Consider the following 19821-nt stretch of genomic DNA (forward strand, 5'->3'; position numbering starts at 1 on the left):
AATATATGTCATGCTTTATTGACTTCCTTTTTTTCCCCCTAGGCAATGAAGATCGTGACGAAGCCACATGTATGTATTGTTGTCCTTTGTTTCTTGAACAATTTAACTACTTTATGTGAAATCCAGTTTTCAATTGCTTTTTTATTGACAGATTATCATTTTTGGTATCCAAGATGGGAAGTGCCCCGGCCACTTGTGTGTGACCCACTCTGCTTATTAATTTTCTTTTTGAGAACACTAAGTTTTACATTATGTGTCACAATTGTTTTGATAGTACAGTCTCATTTTCCAAATATATTATTGGAAGAACAGATGACATTTCCCCCTGAGGTAACAAAAAGAGAGGAAGAAGAAGAGGAAGAAGAGGAGGAAGAGGAAGAAGAAGAAGAGGAAGAGGAGAAATCAGAGGAGGAGGAGGAGAAGGAGGAGGAAGAGGAGGAGGAGGAGGATGAAGACAAGGAGGATTAGAAAGATGAGGGATAAGATATTACCACCATCATAGGACAAAAGTATAATACCAAAAAACAACATTTAAAAAAAAAAGAACTTGAGTTCAAATAAGAAAAAAATATGTACAAGCCACTATTGCAATACCTTTTATTCCCTTCTCATACTTATTCAACAAATTTAAATTTGAAAAACAAAGAAACAAACAAAAACATGTATTTTATTAATAAGTATGGGAAGGCAAGCTCTTGGGAACTAAAAACATATAAAGAAGTGATGATAGAAATACTAAGATTTCACTATGTTGTCCTGATAAAGGAGAAAATTCCCATTTTCTAAATATGTTTCTATCTCTGTGTTTTTAAGATTTTTAATGTGTGTTAATAAATTTCTCAAGCATTAAGATTTACCTGTGAGGTATTTAAGACCATTCCAAGTTCAAGACAACCATTTAATAGATAACTTTTGGTTTTGCTGTTTTTATCATTACTATCATAGTTGCTATTAGCAATGGTGATTGTGGTGGTGGTGATATTCTCCATGTGATGTTAGGGCATCAAATATCATTATTTATTTTTGTAATATACATGTTTGGAATGGTTTAAGTGGTACTTGTATATGCTGTTAGGAGATAAATTTATTATTTCTACTTTATGTGCAATCTTTCATTAAAGCCTTGCTGTAATTCTTTATTAGGCTAAATAATGTGTTGCTACCAAGGGCTAATAAATGTCAAAGGCTTACTTAGTTACAATTGAGCAATCTGACTGCTTCTGATTTTAGGTGATGAAATAAACTTTAAAAAAATAATTATTTACTTGTAGTTAATTTAAAATAATATAGTAAAGTCCAGTCCGTGTGGCTCAGTGGTTGAGCTCAATCCATGAACCAGGAGGTCACCAATGAACCAGGAGGTCTCTGTTCCATTGCTGGTCAGGGCACATGCCCATGTTGTGGATTCACTCCGCAGTGGGGGGCATGCAGGAAGCAGCCAGTCAATGAGGCTCTCTCATTATTGATGCTTCTATCCTTCTCACCCTATTCCTTCCTCTCTCTGAAATCAATAAAAATATTTTTAAAGTATAGTAAAAGTGCATAAATTAGTAATATAAATTAACTACTTACGGCTAATATTAATGAAAGAACTGAATAAAAATACCTAACATAGCAAAATACATCAAATGGGATAAACTGTATGTTAATGAACTCTATTATGTATATATGAAGTCAGCCTCTGTTGGGAAGCACAGGAGACTTGGTTGGAAGGTTTGTAAGGAGGACATTCTGAGGAAAGGGAAGTGTGTGGAAGGCCACCTGCCCTGTTTATCAGACTTCCGACTTAAGGGAGACTTAGGGGAGTGTCAAATGGGGCACCCCTAATTATGCCTTGACCTTTCCAAACAAGTCTGTGCAGACCCCCGGGTGCTTACTGGAATCTTTATGCCTAATTTTGGGTGCCCTTGCCTTGAGGACAATGCAAACAGTGTCCTCCCAAGATTACTCACCCTACTGATTGTATCTAAAGATAAAAAACTGCAATAAAAGCCTAACGAGGCAGGCAATTGAGGCTGTCTGGTTGCTATAACCAGTCCCTTAGCCTCTTTTCACAGTGTCGGAGTAATCCATTCATCTGTCGCTCAGGGGCTGCTGGTCAGCCCTGGCAAACCATTTTTCTCCCCAGACTCTTAAGAAATATAATATTCTTAGGTAGATAAAAGGGCTGGTTATCATAGTGATTTTATTTTTTTAAATTATTATTTTATATTCATATACCACTTTGTAGCTTCTAAAATGTTTTCACATAATTATTTTATACTCAAAACTATGCTATGGAGTTAGTATTGCTTCCATTTTTAAAATGAAAAACAAACAAACTGACTTTGGATTTGTGAAGTGGTTCAACTTAGGACAGAAGATAAATTAACTTCTCAACATTCTGATGCGTAAGTAGAAATTCTTCAAGGTATCATGTTCAATTCCCAATATGACTAACTTCTACATTTCTACATCTACTCTTTAACATATTCTCCAGGCAACTTCACGGGTTATGATTGCCTTAAGCCAGTGGCTGATAATGGGGTGCAATTTTGCTATACCCCTCCCCGACCCTGGGACATTTGGCAATATCTGGAAACATTTTTTATTATCATGACCAGAAACATACTGTTGGTATCTAGTGGGCAGGAATGCTGCAAGCATCCTACAATGCTCAAGACAGCCCCAGAGCAAAGAATTATCTGGTTCAAAATGTCCATAGTGCAGAGATCAAGAAATGCTGCTGTAGGCTAGTTCCACCCTAGAAGTGTGTAAGTTATGGATGCACTATATGTTACTAGAGGCCGGGGCATGAATTCGTGCACCAGTGGGGTCCCTCAGCCCAGTAATCCCTTGTATAAATGTATTGCAGCTTTTTCTCCACTCATCTAATGATGGGCACTTGTCCTGCTTCTTGACTATTGTAAATAATGCTGCAAAGAGCATAGGGGTGATTTTTTTTTTTAGCGGTGCATATTATTATTTCAAATTAGTGTTTAATGAATAGCTCGATTAAAGGTCATTAGGTCTAAAAACCCAATGTTCTGCCTTGCAGCACTTCTCTTCTTTCAGAAGTACAATTTCCTTTTGTGCCACACGGGGGAGGTGGGGTCTGTATTATTAAAACTTCCTATGTCTTTCAGCTTTGATTACTCCGGATTCCTATGTAATGAAGCTTTCCTAACTTTCAGTGGCAGCAGCAGGATTTCCTACTCACTCATACCATCCATAACAACAAGAGGCTCTGATATTCTAATAACAGCATTTATTACTGATTTACTAACCTAGCACCTTTCACCACTGCATCTTTCTCTCCCTTCAGTATTGATATATGGTCCTAGGTAAGACCAGGGTTACATTGTACATCTAAGCCAGTACGCTGAAATCTCTGTTTCTGATTCCTTCATCCAGAAGGAAAAGAAGAAAGACCAAAGGGAATAGGAAAACAATATGGAAGGAGGAGGGGATAACCTCACATGTCTCATGTGAGGTTCAACCTTTGATCCCAGGAGTTACTATAGTAACCAGTCTAAGGGAATAGTGACCAATCAGAGGGGATATCAAGGCACCAGGATTGGCAGACTTTATACGCCATAGGGGAAAGGAACTCAGTAGGACCCTTTCCCCCTCCCCATGTGGGAGTCTATTCTGTGGAACTCTTTCCCTCTTCCCACGTGGGAGTCTATACTTGTTTTTTAATGACTCTCCATCTTTGCTATACTACCCTCTGTCTGTGGATTCATTCTTCGACTCTGATGGACAAAGAATCCAGGTTCCAGTCTAAAAATTCCGTTTCACTTTGAGACAGCATGGAGGGACCTGGAAAGTAAAACAAGTGAGTCAGAGAAAGATAAGTATCACATGATCTCACTCATATGTGGAATCTGATGAACAAAATAAACTGATGAAAAAAATAAACCAGAGACATGGAAGATTCATGCAATGGGACTTCCTTCACCTGGCTGCCGGCACCAGTTTTCCTCCGGCATTCGGGACCCAGGCCTTCGCTCTGGCCGCTGCCTTCTGCCTTCACTCCAGCCAGAGTCTGCTCCGGCTGGATTCTTCGCTGACTCGGACTGGAGTCTGCAGGCTTCTCCCTGACTCTGGCCACAGGCTTCACTTCGCTCAGGCCAGAGCACTGCTCCTGTAGCTCCCTCGACCCCCGCCTTCCCCTTCATAGCTGGTGTCCTGCCCTGCCTGTCCGCTCTGCACCTGGAGTGGCTGGGGGACGGGGCCGCTGCCATCTTTGTCCTCCTAATTTGCATATTACCTCATGATTGGCTGGTGGGTGTCGCAGAGGTATGGTCAATTTACATATTTCTCTTTTATTAGTGTAGATATGCATAACCCATGGACTTAGACAAGGGATACTAGTTTTTACATAATGGGATACTACTCTGCTGTAAAAAGAAAGAAAATTTTCCCTTTTTAACAGCATGGATGGACCTGGAGAACTCTGATTAAAGAGTCTTAAAATAATCTCAGACTCTTCAATCAGAAAGAAGCCAGTCAGATAAAGACTAGTACCATAAAATTTCACTCATATATGGAAATTTTTTTTAATTTATTGATTTTAGAGAGGAGGAAGGGAGAGAGCAACAGAGACATCAATGAGAGAGAAACATTGATTGGCTACCTCTTGCAGGCCCCCTACTGGGGATCAAGCCCACAACCCAAGCATATGCCCTGACTGGAAATCTAACTGAAGACCTCTTGGTTCCTGGGTTGGCACTCAACTGCTGAGCCACACCAGCCTGGCTATGGAATTTAATAAACAAACTGAACTACCAAGTAAAATAGAGACAGGGGGCCAGGGGATGAAGGATGGAAGAGGGCATATCAAACTAAAGAGTTTTTGAACAGCAAAGAAAACCATCAACAAAATAAACAGACAACCCACTGAATGGGAGAACATATTTGCCAATGACACATCTGATAAGGGTTTAATATCCAATATTTATAAAGAACTTATAAAACAATACCAAAAACAAAACAATCCAATTTAAAAATAGGCTAAAGACCTGAATAGACAATTCTCCAAAAAAGGACATACAGATGGTCAATAGACATATGAAAAGACAAGGGGCCCAGTGCATGAATTCGAGCACCTTGAAAAGAACTGTGGGCCGCGAGGCTGCAGTGGGCACAGGGACGGGTCTCAGCCCATCCTCCGAGCCCCTGCTCGGCCCCTCCTGCCATGGCCACTGGTCCCCTGTCTACCGGCAACCCTGATCCCAACACCAGCCCCACTCACACCCACTGATAGAGCAGAGCAATTGGGCCGGCAGCAGCAGTGGGTTTGAGTGGTGGCTGCTGCGCTGATCGCCCCTCAGGAGCAGGGGGAGGTGGAGAAGCCCTCAGGGGCAATCAGGCTGGTAGCTGCTGCTCGCACCTGCTGATGGCACTGAGTGATCAGGACTGGCGCCTGGTGCCGGTAGTGGGTATGAGCAGTGGCTCTGGCACTGGCAGCAGGTGTGAGCGCCAGGCAGGACCGCGGTGCACAGGAGCAAAGAATTTTCAGTAACCACCAGAGGCTCGCCCTGATAACAGCAACCACTGCCCTGCCTTGATCTGGCACCCCCGCTTACCTGCTCCACCATCCCACCGCGCCATGTTCCATATGTGCCCCCTAGTGGTCAGCGCACATCATAGAGACCAGTTGTTCGGTTGTTCCGCCATTCGGTCTATTTGCATATTAGCCTTTTATTATATAGGATGCTCAAGCCTGGCCAGTGTGGCTCAGCAGCTCAGCGTCAACCCACGCACCAAGAGGTCACAGGTTCATTCCCAGTCAGGGCACATGCCCGGGTTGCTGGCTCAATCCCCAGTAGGGGGCATGCAGGAGGCAGCTTATTGATGATTCTCTCTCATCATTGATGTTTCTATCTCCCTCTCCCTTCCTCTCTCTGAAATCAATAAAAATATATATTTTTTAAAAAGACAAGAACCAAGGTCTAAGAATTCAGAGCCAAAGAACTCAAATCATAAGGGAAAGTTTATTTAGAAAGTCACAGAAGAAGTGAGCCTAGAAGAAATGGGCTCTGGAAACAAGTTACAGAAGCAAAAGAAGGGTCCTTGGAGCTTAAAAGAAAGAGAAAGGCAAGGAAAACGCACCCAGCGGGAGGGAGTGGGAAAAGGGGGGGAACTGCTCCACAGACTGAGCTGAGCTGGGTCCTTCATCTGCAGGGCTTTTATCTGAGGTCTCAGGGGAGGATCTAAATAGAATATTCATCAGCTTTCCCAGGGGGTCCCCAGTCATTGAGGTGGGTCCTGATGTCAGCCATGGCATAGCTCTGCCTGGTTTTGCTGCTTTTCTGGGGCCTGGAGCTGAAATACAGTTGAGGCTTACACATATCTCCAGTGACTAATGCTTAAGGGAGTGGCTGCTCAAGGGCTTTGTAGTTTTACCGGTTGCTAGGCAGCTGGGCTCTTAGCCAGATGACCCTGGCCCATCCTCCTGCTCTGCTCAGGCCTATCCCCTCAATCAACACTCATTTTATTCTTTACTGTCTCTAAGAATTAGTCCATGGTTGCACATCTCAGTTAAACATTTGTTGAATATGAGAAAGAAAGAAAATAATTTCCAAATTTTTACTTTGATTTTTTTCAAAAGAAAATCCCATTTAAGTTTGTTTGTTTTTCTCTCTAACTGCCTACTACAGAACCACAGCTGGCAGAACATGTTTTAGAAGATGCTTTAGCAAAGAAACTGCAAAAAGGAAACAGAAAAAGAAAGCGGAGAACTAAAATGTCCAAAGGAAACAGCAAAATTGTGGTTGAAACCACAATTTTCTTTGGGTTGAGCAAGTGGAAAAGAATTTTCTTCTTAGATGTAAGACATTAACTATGCTAAAAATGTGTAGCCAATTGAACAGTGTAAACACTGATTGGGTAAGTCTCAATGCTGTAAGATTATATTGGTTACATTATCTCTTTGCCCATTTATATCTTGTGTTTCTACCTATAAACACTTGAGTTATGTTCAGATGCCTAACAAGTTTTACTTATGATGACTAACTAGCAGCATTATTCAATATGATGTAAACACTTCATAAACATACGCACTAACCTATTAATATTTATTCATTTTTTAATTTTTATTTACTTAGAAAGTAAATTTATCTTGTTTAAATGTATAATGATGTTTAAAATTTATCTATCACAATTATCTTAAGATAATTGGTATCAGGACTATTTAAAGAAAATATACTTTAATGAGGATCAAAAATTAAAAATAAAATGTAAAGAAAAAAAACTTAAATGGGATTTTCCTTTGAAAAATCAAAATGAAAATTTGGAAATTGAGTTCTTTCTTCCTCATATTTAACAAATGTTTAAGTGAGATGTGCAACCAATTACTAATTCTTAGAAACAGAAAAGAATAAAATGAATGTTGATTGAGGGGATTGGAATAACTTTTTATTAAAAAGTTATGTGGTAACACAAAACAGCATATTTCACTTCACATTTGACTTTCAAAGTAAATAGGAATATATATATCAGAGTTCTTTATCAATTTCCCCCAGAATTCTTGTAATACTTTGACATTTAAATCATTCTCTTTGTAAGGACTAATGAAGTCATTATTTTGTTTATTTGTTCTCCTTCAAATATTAACCAATTTAGCCCTGGTCTGTGTGTCTCAGTGATTAGAGCATTGGCCTGTGGACCAAAGGGTTTCCGGTTAATACCCAGTCAAGGACAGGTACCTGGGTTGCAGATTTGATCCCTGGCCCCCATTGGTGTGTGTGCAGAAGGCGACCGATTGATGTCTCTCTCACATCCATGTTACTCTCTCTCTCTCCCTCAATCTCAATCTTTCTCCTCTTCCATCTCCACCCATTCCACTCTCTAATAATTAATAGAAAAAATATCCTCGGGTGAGGATTAACCAAAAAAATTTTTAACCAATTTAATTCTAGTCAACATTTTACTCGTCAACAGCTTTTTTCTTTTTTTAATCCTCACCCAATATTGTTTACACTGACTTTTAGAGAGAGAGGAAAGGAGGGATGGAAGGGGAGAGAGAGAGAGAAAAAAAACATCAATGTGAGAGTGACACATCTGATTGGTTGCCTCCCGCATGTGCTGATGCTCTAACCACTGAACACACCAGCCAGGGATGTCAACAACTTTTTAATAAATTTCTAAAATCTTAAATCTTTTATAAGAATTGCAATCTCACTCATGTTGCAGTTGATTTATTCTATTGCATTTACCTTGTATTGTAAGATGACAGTATGTGAAATTAACATGAAAGCTACAAAGATATTGAGTCTTCCTGTTAGGATTAAGTGTTAGTGATATGGGAATAGGAATGTTTGAATTGGAAATTACTCAATATACATTTATTAGCAAATGTTTCTGTGTTTGTGTGATGACTGCTTTAGCTGCCCTATGCCAGCTTGTAATGTGGTGAATTGAATATGAATACTTGGATAATGAAGAGGCCTATATTTTAATTGTTACACAAGAATATGTTAGGCCCAGCCAGTGTGGGTCAGTGGTTGAATGTCAACCTATGAACTAGGAGATCATGGTTCGATTCCTGGTTAGGGCATATGCCCGGGTTGCTGACTGGATCCATAGTGAGGGGCATGCAGGAGGCAGCCCATCAATGATTCTCTCTCATTGTTGATGATACTACCTCTCTCTCCCTTTCTCTTCCTCTCTGAAATCAATAAAATTATATTAAACAAAATGTTAGTACAGAATCTATAGAATCTTCTAATAATGGGGATAGCGTTGTCAATAACTTCTTTCTAATTCTAATCTCATGTAAATGAGAAACTTAAATTTACTATATGGTTTGGAGAATTATAAAAAACAAAATATTATTTTAAGTATATGTCTATACACAAAGTTCCTAGTTGAAAATATTCCTAAATTCTATCATTCCATACTTTCGTTAGTCACTATATTCATACTAATATTAATTATTTATTTAAAACATCACTGTCTAATAGAAATATATGAAAACCACACAGGTTACTTTAAATGTTGTTGTAGATACATTATAAAAGTAAAAAGAAGGAGGTGAAATGAATTTTTATAATAGATCTTATTTAATCCAACAGATCACAAATATTATCACTTCAACATGTAATCAATATTAAAAGTATTGAGGAGGTATTTTGCATCCTTTGTTCATACCAAGTCTAAAATCCAGGGTATGTTTTACACTTAGAACACATTCCCATTGAGACCAGCTACATTTCAGGTGCTCAGTAGCCCTGGTGTAGGCCGCAGGAACAGCACGAGGTGAGAGGCTTGTGAGTCACCAGGAATAAGGACAGCAGATGTGGAAGCAGCGGCAGGGCCAGTGCTTGAGAGATGGAAGGGAGAACACCGTGGCCAAAGAGTAAGAATTTGGAGCTAGGGCACTTCCAGGTGGAGTTTGGAAGTAGCCAGACTCTGTTGTGTGCTTTGGGAACAGCGCCAGGTGTCTGACCAAGCGGGTCAGACCACACCTGGGTTCAGCAACCTCAGTTCTTGGGTTCTGGCCAGGAAAGAATTCAGAGCAAGACCCACACTGTAAGAGAACATTGACTGGGTGAATTGTGCAGGTAGAAACAGTAATTGCTGGAAGAAATGGGCTGAGGACACACGTTACAGAGGTAAAGAAGGACCCGTGCAGCTTGGGGGCGAGGAAGCTGATGGTAATGTGACTAGAGGGGAGCGGGGGAGAGGGAAGAGGAAGGGACAGGCAAGAGTGTGCTCCAAGGAGGGAGAGCAAGCTGGGTCCTAGGTCCTAAGGCTTTTAACCCTTTGCACTCGCTTGCTTTTTTCTCGATTCCTTTATTCTACTCGGGATTTAATTTTTTAAATACCCCAGATTTTACAAAGCGCGGCAGTAGAATAAAAAAACTGGAGTTTCTTTTCATACAAACTTATTTATTTGGATTTTTTTTATATTTCAAATTATTGATACATTCAAAGAGTAATTTTAATCTCGACATCCGAGTGCAAAAGGTTAAGGGCAGAGATTTTATGGGAGGTCCCAGTAGATCTCAGTAGAACATTCAGCAGTTTTCCAGGTGTGTCCTTTCAGGGTTGTGGTCTCCACTGATTGGTTCACACTAAGAGGGGGTCTTTATTCCATGCAGTTGGTCCTGAGGCTGGTTTTGTTGCTTATTTGGGCCTGGAGCTGAAATACAATTGAGGCTTAGATGTTATCTCTAGGGAGGAAAGTCAGGGGTTCCAAACCTCATTGGCAGTGACATTCTAGGGGAGGAAAAGTCACCCTGGGGGCGGGAAGGGGGCGAGGTCCCACCCTACAATTGTCCTTTGCTAGGCACCTGGCGCTTTCCATCCTGGTGACCTTCTGTGCCTGGCCCACCGTCCTTGCTCTGCTCATGGCTGTCTAACTGCCTACAACTCCAGCTGGTAAGGCCCAAGATATTTATATGTGAATTATTTATTCAAATCAATGAAGTCGAGTTGTGGGTAGAGTGTTAGATAATTCACATGGAGACAAAGACAGTTGTAGGGGAGGCCTGAGGAGGATGATGGCAAAAGCAGAATTCAGTATAAATGAATATCATACCCCTCAAAGAAACACAGAGGAAAGGCTGTGTAGCAATGGTCTGGAAGCGGCAGTACAAAGCTGGGAGGATTTGGGTCCCAACATCCCAAGATACAGTGAATGAGAGTGACTGAGTGCCTTTAGCCTAAGCAGTTAGCCACAGAGCAGATGTCATCAGGGCACAGAGAATCATCATGATGTAAAATCGGTCCTCCAACTCTGGCCATATCTGAGAAACACTGTGGACGGCTGCTTAAAAGCACTGGATGGGTTGGTACAGGGTGGGTATTCTAATGCACAAGATGTGTGAGTCATTGGTATAAAGAAGAAAGATAACCCTGAGTTTAATTCACTTCTTTACTAACTGTGTGAACTTGAACAAATTACTTAATGCTGGCCCTCAATTTCCTCATCAAAAATGCAGCATTATAATACAGACTCTCTAGGATTACAATGAAGTAAACAGTAACTGAGAACACGCTGGGCCATGAGATGAAAAATGTAAGGCCGTGGATCGCTGTCCTAGGAATTGGCAGAAGATAGCTCCCCTCTAAGTAGGTGGAATAGTCCAACATACAACTATTAGACTTCCTCAGTCTTGAACAGAGTAGAAGCTAACCAGCAGAAGGTGAAGGCATGTTGTTATTGGTAACGGCACACCAGCTCTCTCTGTCCACAAAAGAGCTGATTTTCCTGCACACAATTTGCCGTTTGTACAAAGATCTTTGTACAGCTTCCGAGTAGCTGCTAGTGTGGCTGCTGAAGCCTGTGAGTCACCCTCTGAATCACCCCAGCAGAGAGGCCCTGCAGGAACTGAGAGAGTGCAGAGCACGAACTTACTCAAATCAGAACAGCATGACTCCATGGAGAAACAGAAAAGGGAACACCAGGCCGATTATATGCTGAATTGAGCTAACTCATATTTGGACCATTACAAATTAAGAAATGCAGCAAAGAGCATGTGAACCTTCAGTAGATATTTCTCTCTGAGACATGTCTATGCTCAAGAAAGTTTTGAGAATTATTGCTAGGAAAAGTAAAGCAATGTTTAAGAGCTTAGAAATGTCGGGTACTCAGTTCTCATTGTAAAATTACCTTTGAATTCATATCTTAAAAAGCGACTACTCTGTTTAAGAATAAAGCAGAATTGATCCCAGTGTTTGTAAATTTGGTTTGGATGCTCTCTCTCCTGTTAAACGATACAGCATATCAAGGGCAACAGTTAGGAATTCCACTGTGACTGCTTCTTTGTTCCAAGAATTTATTTTGTTCTCTAGATTCCACAGATGAGTGAGATCATATGATACTTGTCTTTCTCTGATTGGCTTATTTCATGTACATAATGCTCTCCCGGTCCCTCCATGCTGTCTCAAAGGATAAGAGATCCCTTTTTTTATAGCTACATAGTATTCCATGGTGTAAATGTACCACAGTTTTTTTATCCACTCATCTACTGATGGGCACTTGGGCTGTTTCCAGATTTTAGCTATTGTAAATTGCATTGCTATGAACATAGGGGTGCATACATTCTTTCTGATTGGTGTTTCGGGTTTCTTATAATATATTCCTAGAAGTGGGATCCCTGGGTCCAATGGCAGTTCCATATTTAATTTTTTGAGGAAACTCCATACTGTTTTCCATAAGGGCTGCAACAGTCTGCATTCCCACCAGCAGTGACTGCTTCTTTGGAGAAACTATGCCTTGAGGTCAGCTAAAGTTAAGAGGCTATAAACTAATCCTAGAATGCAAAGGGAGGAAAAGGAGGAAGTACTTAATTATGTATATGGACAAAACACTCTCTTTGACCAAACTTTAGTCAGATTTCTCTAAGCCCTGTTCTGGAGGAGGCCTCAGTCTTGCTCCCTCCCCCATCCTTGCCAGACCTGCATAGACCAGTGTCAGCGAGAATCCTGCCATGTCAGCTTAGAGAAAATATCTCCCATCCTTGATATCTGATCACTCTCAATATGTAACCAAATTCCTTAGTCCCCACCCTTGATATCTGATCACTCTGGACTGCTCTTAGTAATTTTCCATCCACTCATTTTCCCTCCCCCCCAACTCCCACTCTAACCCTTGGCTGTAAATCTCCAGCTGTCTTTATTGTATTAGGAATTGAGCACAATTTATGCTGAGGTTTCTTTTTCCTATTGCAGTATTTTCTGAATAAAATCTATCTTTGTTGCTTTAACTAGTATCTGGCTCTGGTTCTCTGATAATATGCACAACCTGATACATATATACACAGAGTTCTGATGTTTAAAATAATATATAGTCTTAATGCCCATATGATGATGATAGCAATAGAAATTAGTTCAAGTTCTAAGAGGGTAATTGGGTACTCTATATTTGAAATAGTTAAAACACAGCTCATTATCTAGTAATTTTCTTTCTAGGAGTCAATCCTACTAAATATGGAATATGCCTTATGTATAAAGATATCCACAGTAGCATTATTTATAATAAAGAAAAATGGAAAGAAATCTGAATAGCCAACACTAACTTGTTATGTAAATTACAATGTATGCCTTTGAGGAAGCATGGTGAAACCCTCAAAATGTTTATAAGTGTCACAGTAACCCAAAACATACTTATGAGATTATGGTAAGTAGAAAAAATCAGGATTATATAAAATTGTGACCTCATTTAGCAAAACGAATCTCTGCATGTGTGATATAATTTGCATCAAAGTCCACTGTGAATCTAGAGCAGTAATTTTTATGGTGCCAAGATCTAGTTTTCTAACCATGAGCTTATGTTCCATGGTAAACGTCCTCTCAGTGTACCTATGTACTGTGTCTACTTATAACTGGGGTGATTGAAGGGAAGCAATGATGATAATAGTTCATCTGTACAATACTGTGTGTCAGGGCACTTTCTACGATTTTTTTTACAAATAATTTCTTATCTACCCAATAAGGAGGTACTTTTATTATCCCAATTTTACAGAGAAGGAAGCCAAGGCCCAGGGAAGTAAAAAGCACAAAGTCATGCTGCCAGTACACAGGACTTGATTTGGACCCAGACAACTTAAAGAACGTGTGCTCTTACCAACGAGAAACAGGATTTGCAATCAGACAGGCCCTCTGTTAGCCTCTTACTAGTGTCATGTTCTTGGTCCAATTACTTAACCTCCCTTTGTCTCAGTATTGCCATCTGTGCAAATAATAATGTATATCTCACACAGTTACTGCGAGAGATAGTGAGGTAATGAATATGAAAATAAAAAACCCCAGCTCAATGCTTGTCATCGCTGCTGCCAACTGACCTGAACTGGCACGGCCCCCAGAGTCGGGCTCTTTTCATAAAAGGGGGAGCCTCATGCAGTGGAGCTGGTCTATCAAAGGCCATTTCCCCCTCCCCCAGAACCTCAGTATTTGATGGTATGCTAGTATGAAAGCAAGTCTTGGACAAGTGCTGCTAAATATATAAACATTCATTAGCAAACAGAACACAGTCCTGTTCTGTCCTTGGACACTCCAATCATACAATTCTAGGAGAGGCTCACTTGAAATTCATTCCGAAGCCAGGACTGGCCAGGTCTGAAGTCAGGTCTGAGTCAAGGCCGGGGACAGGGGCCTCTGAGACAGGTCTCTGGAGTGCTGTGCTTGGCTTTTTCTTTACCTCCTTTACGCAACGGCAGGAGGGTATGTTCCATCTTTTTACAAACCATCACTGAGTACTACTCATTTCGCCAAAGGAAATCACTCTTGAACATTACCTAATCTACCGAACAAACTGTGGTGTCTATTTCTGTAACCTTCCTGTCTTTGGAGTGTGGGTTTCTGATTGTTCAGAGGATGTGAAGTAGATAGAGTTAACTTGCAACACTGGCATATATAAAACTGGCTTATCTCAAGTCATTATGGTTTGAAGTGTTATCACACAGACACAGCGGCAGTCATGTGTTTGTATTTGATTGGCAAATATCATAGTCTTTCTTCCTTTCTGGATTCTTTGTCTTTGTCCATTCTCACCCAGGCATCCTCATTCTCAATGTAATGGGTGACTAGAGCCTTTTGGAACCTAAATATTTTACTAGTAAAATATAATCAGAGAGAGATATATATAGGGGTATAAAGAATTACACATCATTTCTCCCCAAGAAATAAGAGAGCTCATCATATATTTAAAAGGACAAATCTAGGTCAAGTTATGATGTTAACTACATACTCCAAAAAAAAAAAAAAAAAGTTGTTTTTTAAAAAATGTTTTGAGAGAGAGAGAGGGAGGAAGGGAGAGGAAGAAACATCCATCAGCCACCTCCTGCACGCCCCCTACTGGGGATCGAACCTGAAACCTTGGCATGTGCCTCCACCAGGAATTGAATTGGGGACCTCTTTCTTGGTGCAAGGGATGATGTTCAACCTACTAAGCCACACTGGCCAGGGCCCCCCAGAGAAGTTTTTAAAAAGCATTTCTACAAGTAAGAGATATGTTTTTATTTAACCAGCAGAACCTCTGTAAAAACTGAAACTGTTATTTCTGGAGATTCCAGAGTTTCCTTTGGAAATATCCCCCAACTCAGACAAAAGTCTGACTCAGCCTCATAAAAATCTGTGTTGTAATAGGTGCACTGAGAACCACTGAAAACAGGGTTAAAAGCAGCACACCATATATGGAGAAACCCATATCTTCAAACTTGTCACTCGTGTCCTACTTTCCTATTTCTCAAAGCTGAAGTGGGCTGTGTTTTGCAAAACCGAGACACGCACAGACAGAACCTGCGGTGGCTCCGCGCCAGATGCCCGAGCATGCGAGTCACCCTTGCTCTGACAGCCTGGACGGTTTCTGTGGTCTCCAGTTACACATATTCAGCAAGTGGTTTACCAGATATCGACAATGAAGAGTTTATCAAAGACTGTGTTCACTTTCATAACAAGCTCCGATCAGAGGTGAAGCCGGCAGCCAGTGATATGCTGTACATGGTAAGGAAAATACCAGTGTTTGTGGCGTAAGTCAGTCAAAAACAACTAATGTGTGCTGATTTTTGGAGGTGAATCCTTGGTAACCCTGGATGCTGTTGTTTGTGTTGTGTGTGTTTTTGTGATTAATGTGCTCAGTAAATTTACAGTCTGTGATCAAAACAAACCCGGTGCATCTATCTGTCAACAGCTGGGCAAATACATTTTACTTCTCTTTGTGGTCACTTCCTCCCCTCTGGGCATAGATAGACTGCACTTCTCTTTTTGTCTTTTGTTCCCTTTTCATTTTTGTGAGGGTTTTGTGTTTGTTTGGCTCTAAGTGTAATCGTTTGTGGCCAGCAGAGTACTGACTTTCTCAGGAAGACAGCAAATGGAGATGGGGACACATTAGGTTTTGATTCACTCGAGTTTGGGTATGAATCCCAGTTCTGTGGCTTTGAGCTGTTTTTAGCCTTTCTGAGCTCCTTAAGGTGTCAAGTATTGTGGTTATTAAATTTTCTAAAAGATGTTAAACAGCACACAGTATTTTGCACATACGGATAGCTCTTGCTTTTAGAAAGTTCTCTTTATGCCACTTTGCTTTATGAAAAGGCCTACATCCCTACCTGTTTTGTCCAACTGAAAGACACCTGAAGAGGGTCTTCCCTTCTATGAAAAACAAGTGAAAGCAAAAGGAGTGGTCAGTGTTGGTTTCCAGCTGTACGTACAGAGGCAGCTTGCACCCTGGCAAGCTCCTCCCAGGAGCTACACTCGGCGTCACAGCATCAAGGTTTGACCCGTGTCTGTGGGCATTTGTGCTTTATTTCCATTTATTTTGTGCATCAGTAGCAAGACGTGTCCTAAGGTAATTGCTTTTTCGCTTTACCCCGATTTTGGCTAACCAAAGTGTTCATAGGTCTGCTCTACTTTTGGATAGCCAGGAAACCTGTAACAGATCTTCCGTGAAATGTTGGTCTGTGTCAATCACCCAGATTCTAAATTCCACGAAATCAGTTGCTCGCGCTTTCTAGTAGTCCTAGTTATTACTTGAAGACCATGCCTATATAGAGGACCATGTGCAGTGGTTCCTTCTCTATTCTTGTCATCACACCTCATTCCCCATTTAAATTCCCACTTTGCTCACTCCAGTTACATGGTTGCATATATAGATTCCATTCTTGACCCTCTTGTTGTTTAATATTTATTTTTGCAGACCTGGGACCCAGTGCTAGCCCGAATTGCAAAAGCATGGGCAAGAAAATGTCAGTTTTCACATAACGTACAGCTGAAGACACCCCACTTGCTGCACCCAAATTTCACGTCACTGGGAGAAAACATCTGGAGTGGGACTCAGTCCATCTTTTCTGTGTCTTCAGCCATCACAAGCTGGTACAATGAAGTTGAATACTATGACTTCAAGACTCGGGAATGCAGCAAGGTCTGTGGCCATTACACTCAGGTAAGCATCTGCGCTGTATTCTCTTGAGACCATCTTTTCATGGGTGAGGACAAAACTGGAACCTAGTGTTAAGAAAATATATAGGAAGCTAGTATAGCTGTCAATATGACAGAGTCTGGATTACAGGTTTACTCTTAAAAATAAATAAATGGAAGAGTCCAATAGCAGAGTTGGTGGTTGAACAGTTTAGTTAAGTGGACATAGGTGACATATGAAGGCCCACCATGGCTTGGAATGATTTTGATAACAGCTCTCTTCCCATGGGGCTTTATTCCCTTGTAAGCAATCTCAGGGCCTTAAGAGTGGCTGGTCAAGTACGAGTGCTCCATGAAAGGTGAGGCCGTTGTTTTGGAACTACAAAATTGGGAGAAATGAGCCTCTCAGACAGAAGTATCAATAAGAATTGATGCTTTCATATTCTCCAATTCTTTTGAATGTGGATCAAGAGCTTATCAAGTGTCACAAAAGGAGGAAAAAAAATTACACCCCCTAGAGAGAGACCAACATGTAAACCAAAAGCCACAGTATAAACAATGCTGTGGCTTTTCTGCCCCCAAATCAATATTAGTCCCAAAGCAACATTCAGAGCCTCCCATTGAGATTTTGTTGTTGTTTTGTTTTTCACTCAAGCTGGTTTTAGCTCCTTAACCCTAACTCATGTTGGCAACTTTATGGGAAGAAGTTCCTAGGTAGTGTCTTCCGAAGTCTTCTCCATAGGCTACTTTCTGGACTGGACATGGGTGTGTGTGTCTGTGTGTGTGTTTCTTTATTTTATTTTTCCATCATTTATCCCCTCTATGCCCTCTTCTACACCCCTCCCCCTGCCACAATCACCACACTGTTGTCCATGTTCATGAGCTCTCTCTCTTTTATGCTCAATCCCTCCATACCCACCACACCCCATCCCACCCCACCTCACCTCACCCCACCCCACCCAACCTCACCCCACCCCAACCCACCCCATCTCATCCCTCCCCACCTCACCCCACCCCACTCCACTTGAGCTGTCTGCTTGCTGGACATGTTTTGTTTACTTAAGTTTATTTCCTGGTAGTCCTTGTTAAACCAGGAACTAAAGGGACTTAATCTATGTTGGACAGGTTTGAATGAGCAAGAATGTGTTGAAATGAGGTAGGATGGCAAAAACATTCCTAACAAGAGTTTTTAAAGAGCAAATGTTATTAGAAAAATTCTTAATAGAGGTCAGCTCTATAAAGCCTTTGACTTCACTGGTATTGTTATAGGTAAAACAAGGTAAGCACAGATACAAAGAGATTATGATTGTATGATGAGGACAGGACAGATTTCAGTGAAAATTTCATACTATAAGCAAGGAGGGGCTATGAAGTCATCAGTAGCATTATGTCCATTTCTTGGAAAATAAGTAAGGTTCCCCTAAATTTATCCCATAAACCATCAATTTTGGTTTATGTTTACAAATAAAATTACCCAGGGAATAAATTTTGTTGGGTTCCCACAAGTCCTAGAGGACAAGAAAGCTAAATCCGGATTGCCTACAAGTGGTACTTGGTAACATTATGCATTATGGTGTTTGTATTTATTTGTTTGTTTATTTGGTTAATCCTCACCTGAGGACATTTTGCCATTGGTTTTTAGAGAAAGTGGAAGGGAGGGAGAGAGAGACTTTGATGTGACAGCAATACATCAATTGGTTGCCTCCCACACGCTCCCTGATAAGGGATAGGGATCAAGCCTACAACCCAGGTAAAGCCTTAGATAGGGAATCTAACCACTGAACAACACCAGCCAGGGTGCATGATGGTGTTTAAATCTCCAGAAATAACTGCCAGTTTGAGGAGGCCAACTCTCCTTCAAGCAGCGTTTAAGCTTCTACCCTACACCAGGCACTTTGTAAGGCACTGGTCATACGTCTTAGTACGCGTTCCTAAAAACAGAACTTGAGACAATAGCTTATGTGCTAACACTTTACAAGGGAGAAGTAGGAGTGAGGAGACCTGGGGAGTGAGCCAGGGAATGAAGGACTCAGCAGGGAATGGCCCTGACCCTTAGGAGTTGACCTTCTTTGAAGAGAGGCATATGTGTGAATGGACATATAACAAACTGTGCGGCTAGTGCTATTTGGAGAAACTGACAGAGTGCCCTTGAGCAAAGAGGACAGAGCCACTTATCTGGCCAAAGGGAGGTGTGGAGACACAGGAGTTGTTCACACAGCAGGAAACATATGAGTTGGTTCTTGAAAACTAAGTGAGAGGAAAGGGAAGAGAACACCAGGCAATATTAAGAAGGTATGGAAGGTGTACAATCTGTACAAACGAGCCTGGTACTTCAAAAGAATGGCCAGTAGCTCAGCACACCAAATATGTAGAGATCAAAAGGCTGATACATTGGCAAAAGACTCTTAAACAATGCAAGTTAAGACACTCCATATCTATCATCCCAGAAAGCCAAAAGTTGGTTTTATATCATATAGATCTGAGACTTTAGAGATGGCCCTCCCCAAATTAACTGAGCTTACTTGTAAATGTCCCCTTTACATCCAGGGGGAGAAAGAATGGCCAATATTTTGGACACAATAAAACCCACTCCATTGCATACAGGTATCACAGCCCAAGCTGAGTGATCCTAACCTGTTCTCTGTAGAAGACATCCTACCCCCTCTTCAGAAGAGGGGCCCTCATTCTGGGGAGCGTGTTCAGGAACCCCCTGGGTCTGAGAAGATGTACCACCAGCAATTACTCTTTTTAAAAATGTATTTTTATTGATTTCAGAGTGGAAGGGAGAGGGGGAGAGAGAGATAGAAACATCAATGATGAGAGAGAATCACTGATCGGCTGCCTCTTGCACGCCCCGCACTGGGGATCAAACCCGCAACCTGGGCATGTGCCCTGACCAGGAATCAAACCATGACCTCCTGGTTCATAGGTCAACACTCAACCACTGAGCCATGTCAGCCAGGCAGCAATTACTTT

General features: G+C 41.2%; 2 protein-coding genes across 2 annotated transcripts in view; both read left to right on the forward strand.

The window, feature by feature from the left end:
* GLIPR1L2 (GLIPR1 like 2) overlaps positions 1 to 468 on the forward strand; it is a gene marked incomplete at both ends in the record, with an annotated part of 37052 nt that extends 36584 nt beyond the window's left edge. The window contains 2 exons of the mRNA XM_079775474.1: positions 43 to 69; positions 152 to 468. Of these exons, the coding sequence (XP_079631600.1) occupies positions 43 to 69; positions 152 to 468 (344 nt within the window). The remainder of the gene's footprint in view (positions 1 to 42; positions 70 to 151) is intronic.
* Positions 469 to 9554: 9086 nt separating this feature from the next.
* The window catches only part of GLIPR1 (GLI pathogenesis related 1), a 29989-nt gene continuing 19722 nt past the window's right edge, over positions 9555 to 19821 (forward strand). Inside the window, exons 1-4 of the mRNA XM_079773762.1 lie at positions 9555 to 9599; positions 10277 to 10368; positions 15185 to 15435; positions 16625 to 16870. Of these exons, the coding sequence (XP_079629888.1) occupies positions 15262 to 15435; positions 16625 to 16870 (420 nt within the window). The 5' untranslated portion in view covers positions 9555 to 9599; positions 10277 to 10368; positions 15185 to 15261. The remainder of the gene's footprint in view (positions 9600 to 10276; positions 10369 to 15184; positions 15436 to 16624; positions 16871 to 19821) is intronic.

The sequence above is a fragment of the Cnephaeus nilssonii genome, assembly GCF_951640355.1.
Source record: "Cnephaeus nilssonii genome assembly, chromosome: 6".
In the NCBI taxonomy this organism is placed as follows: domain Eukaryota; kingdom Metazoa; phylum Chordata; class Mammalia; order Chiroptera; family Vespertilionidae; genus Cnephaeus; species Cnephaeus nilssonii.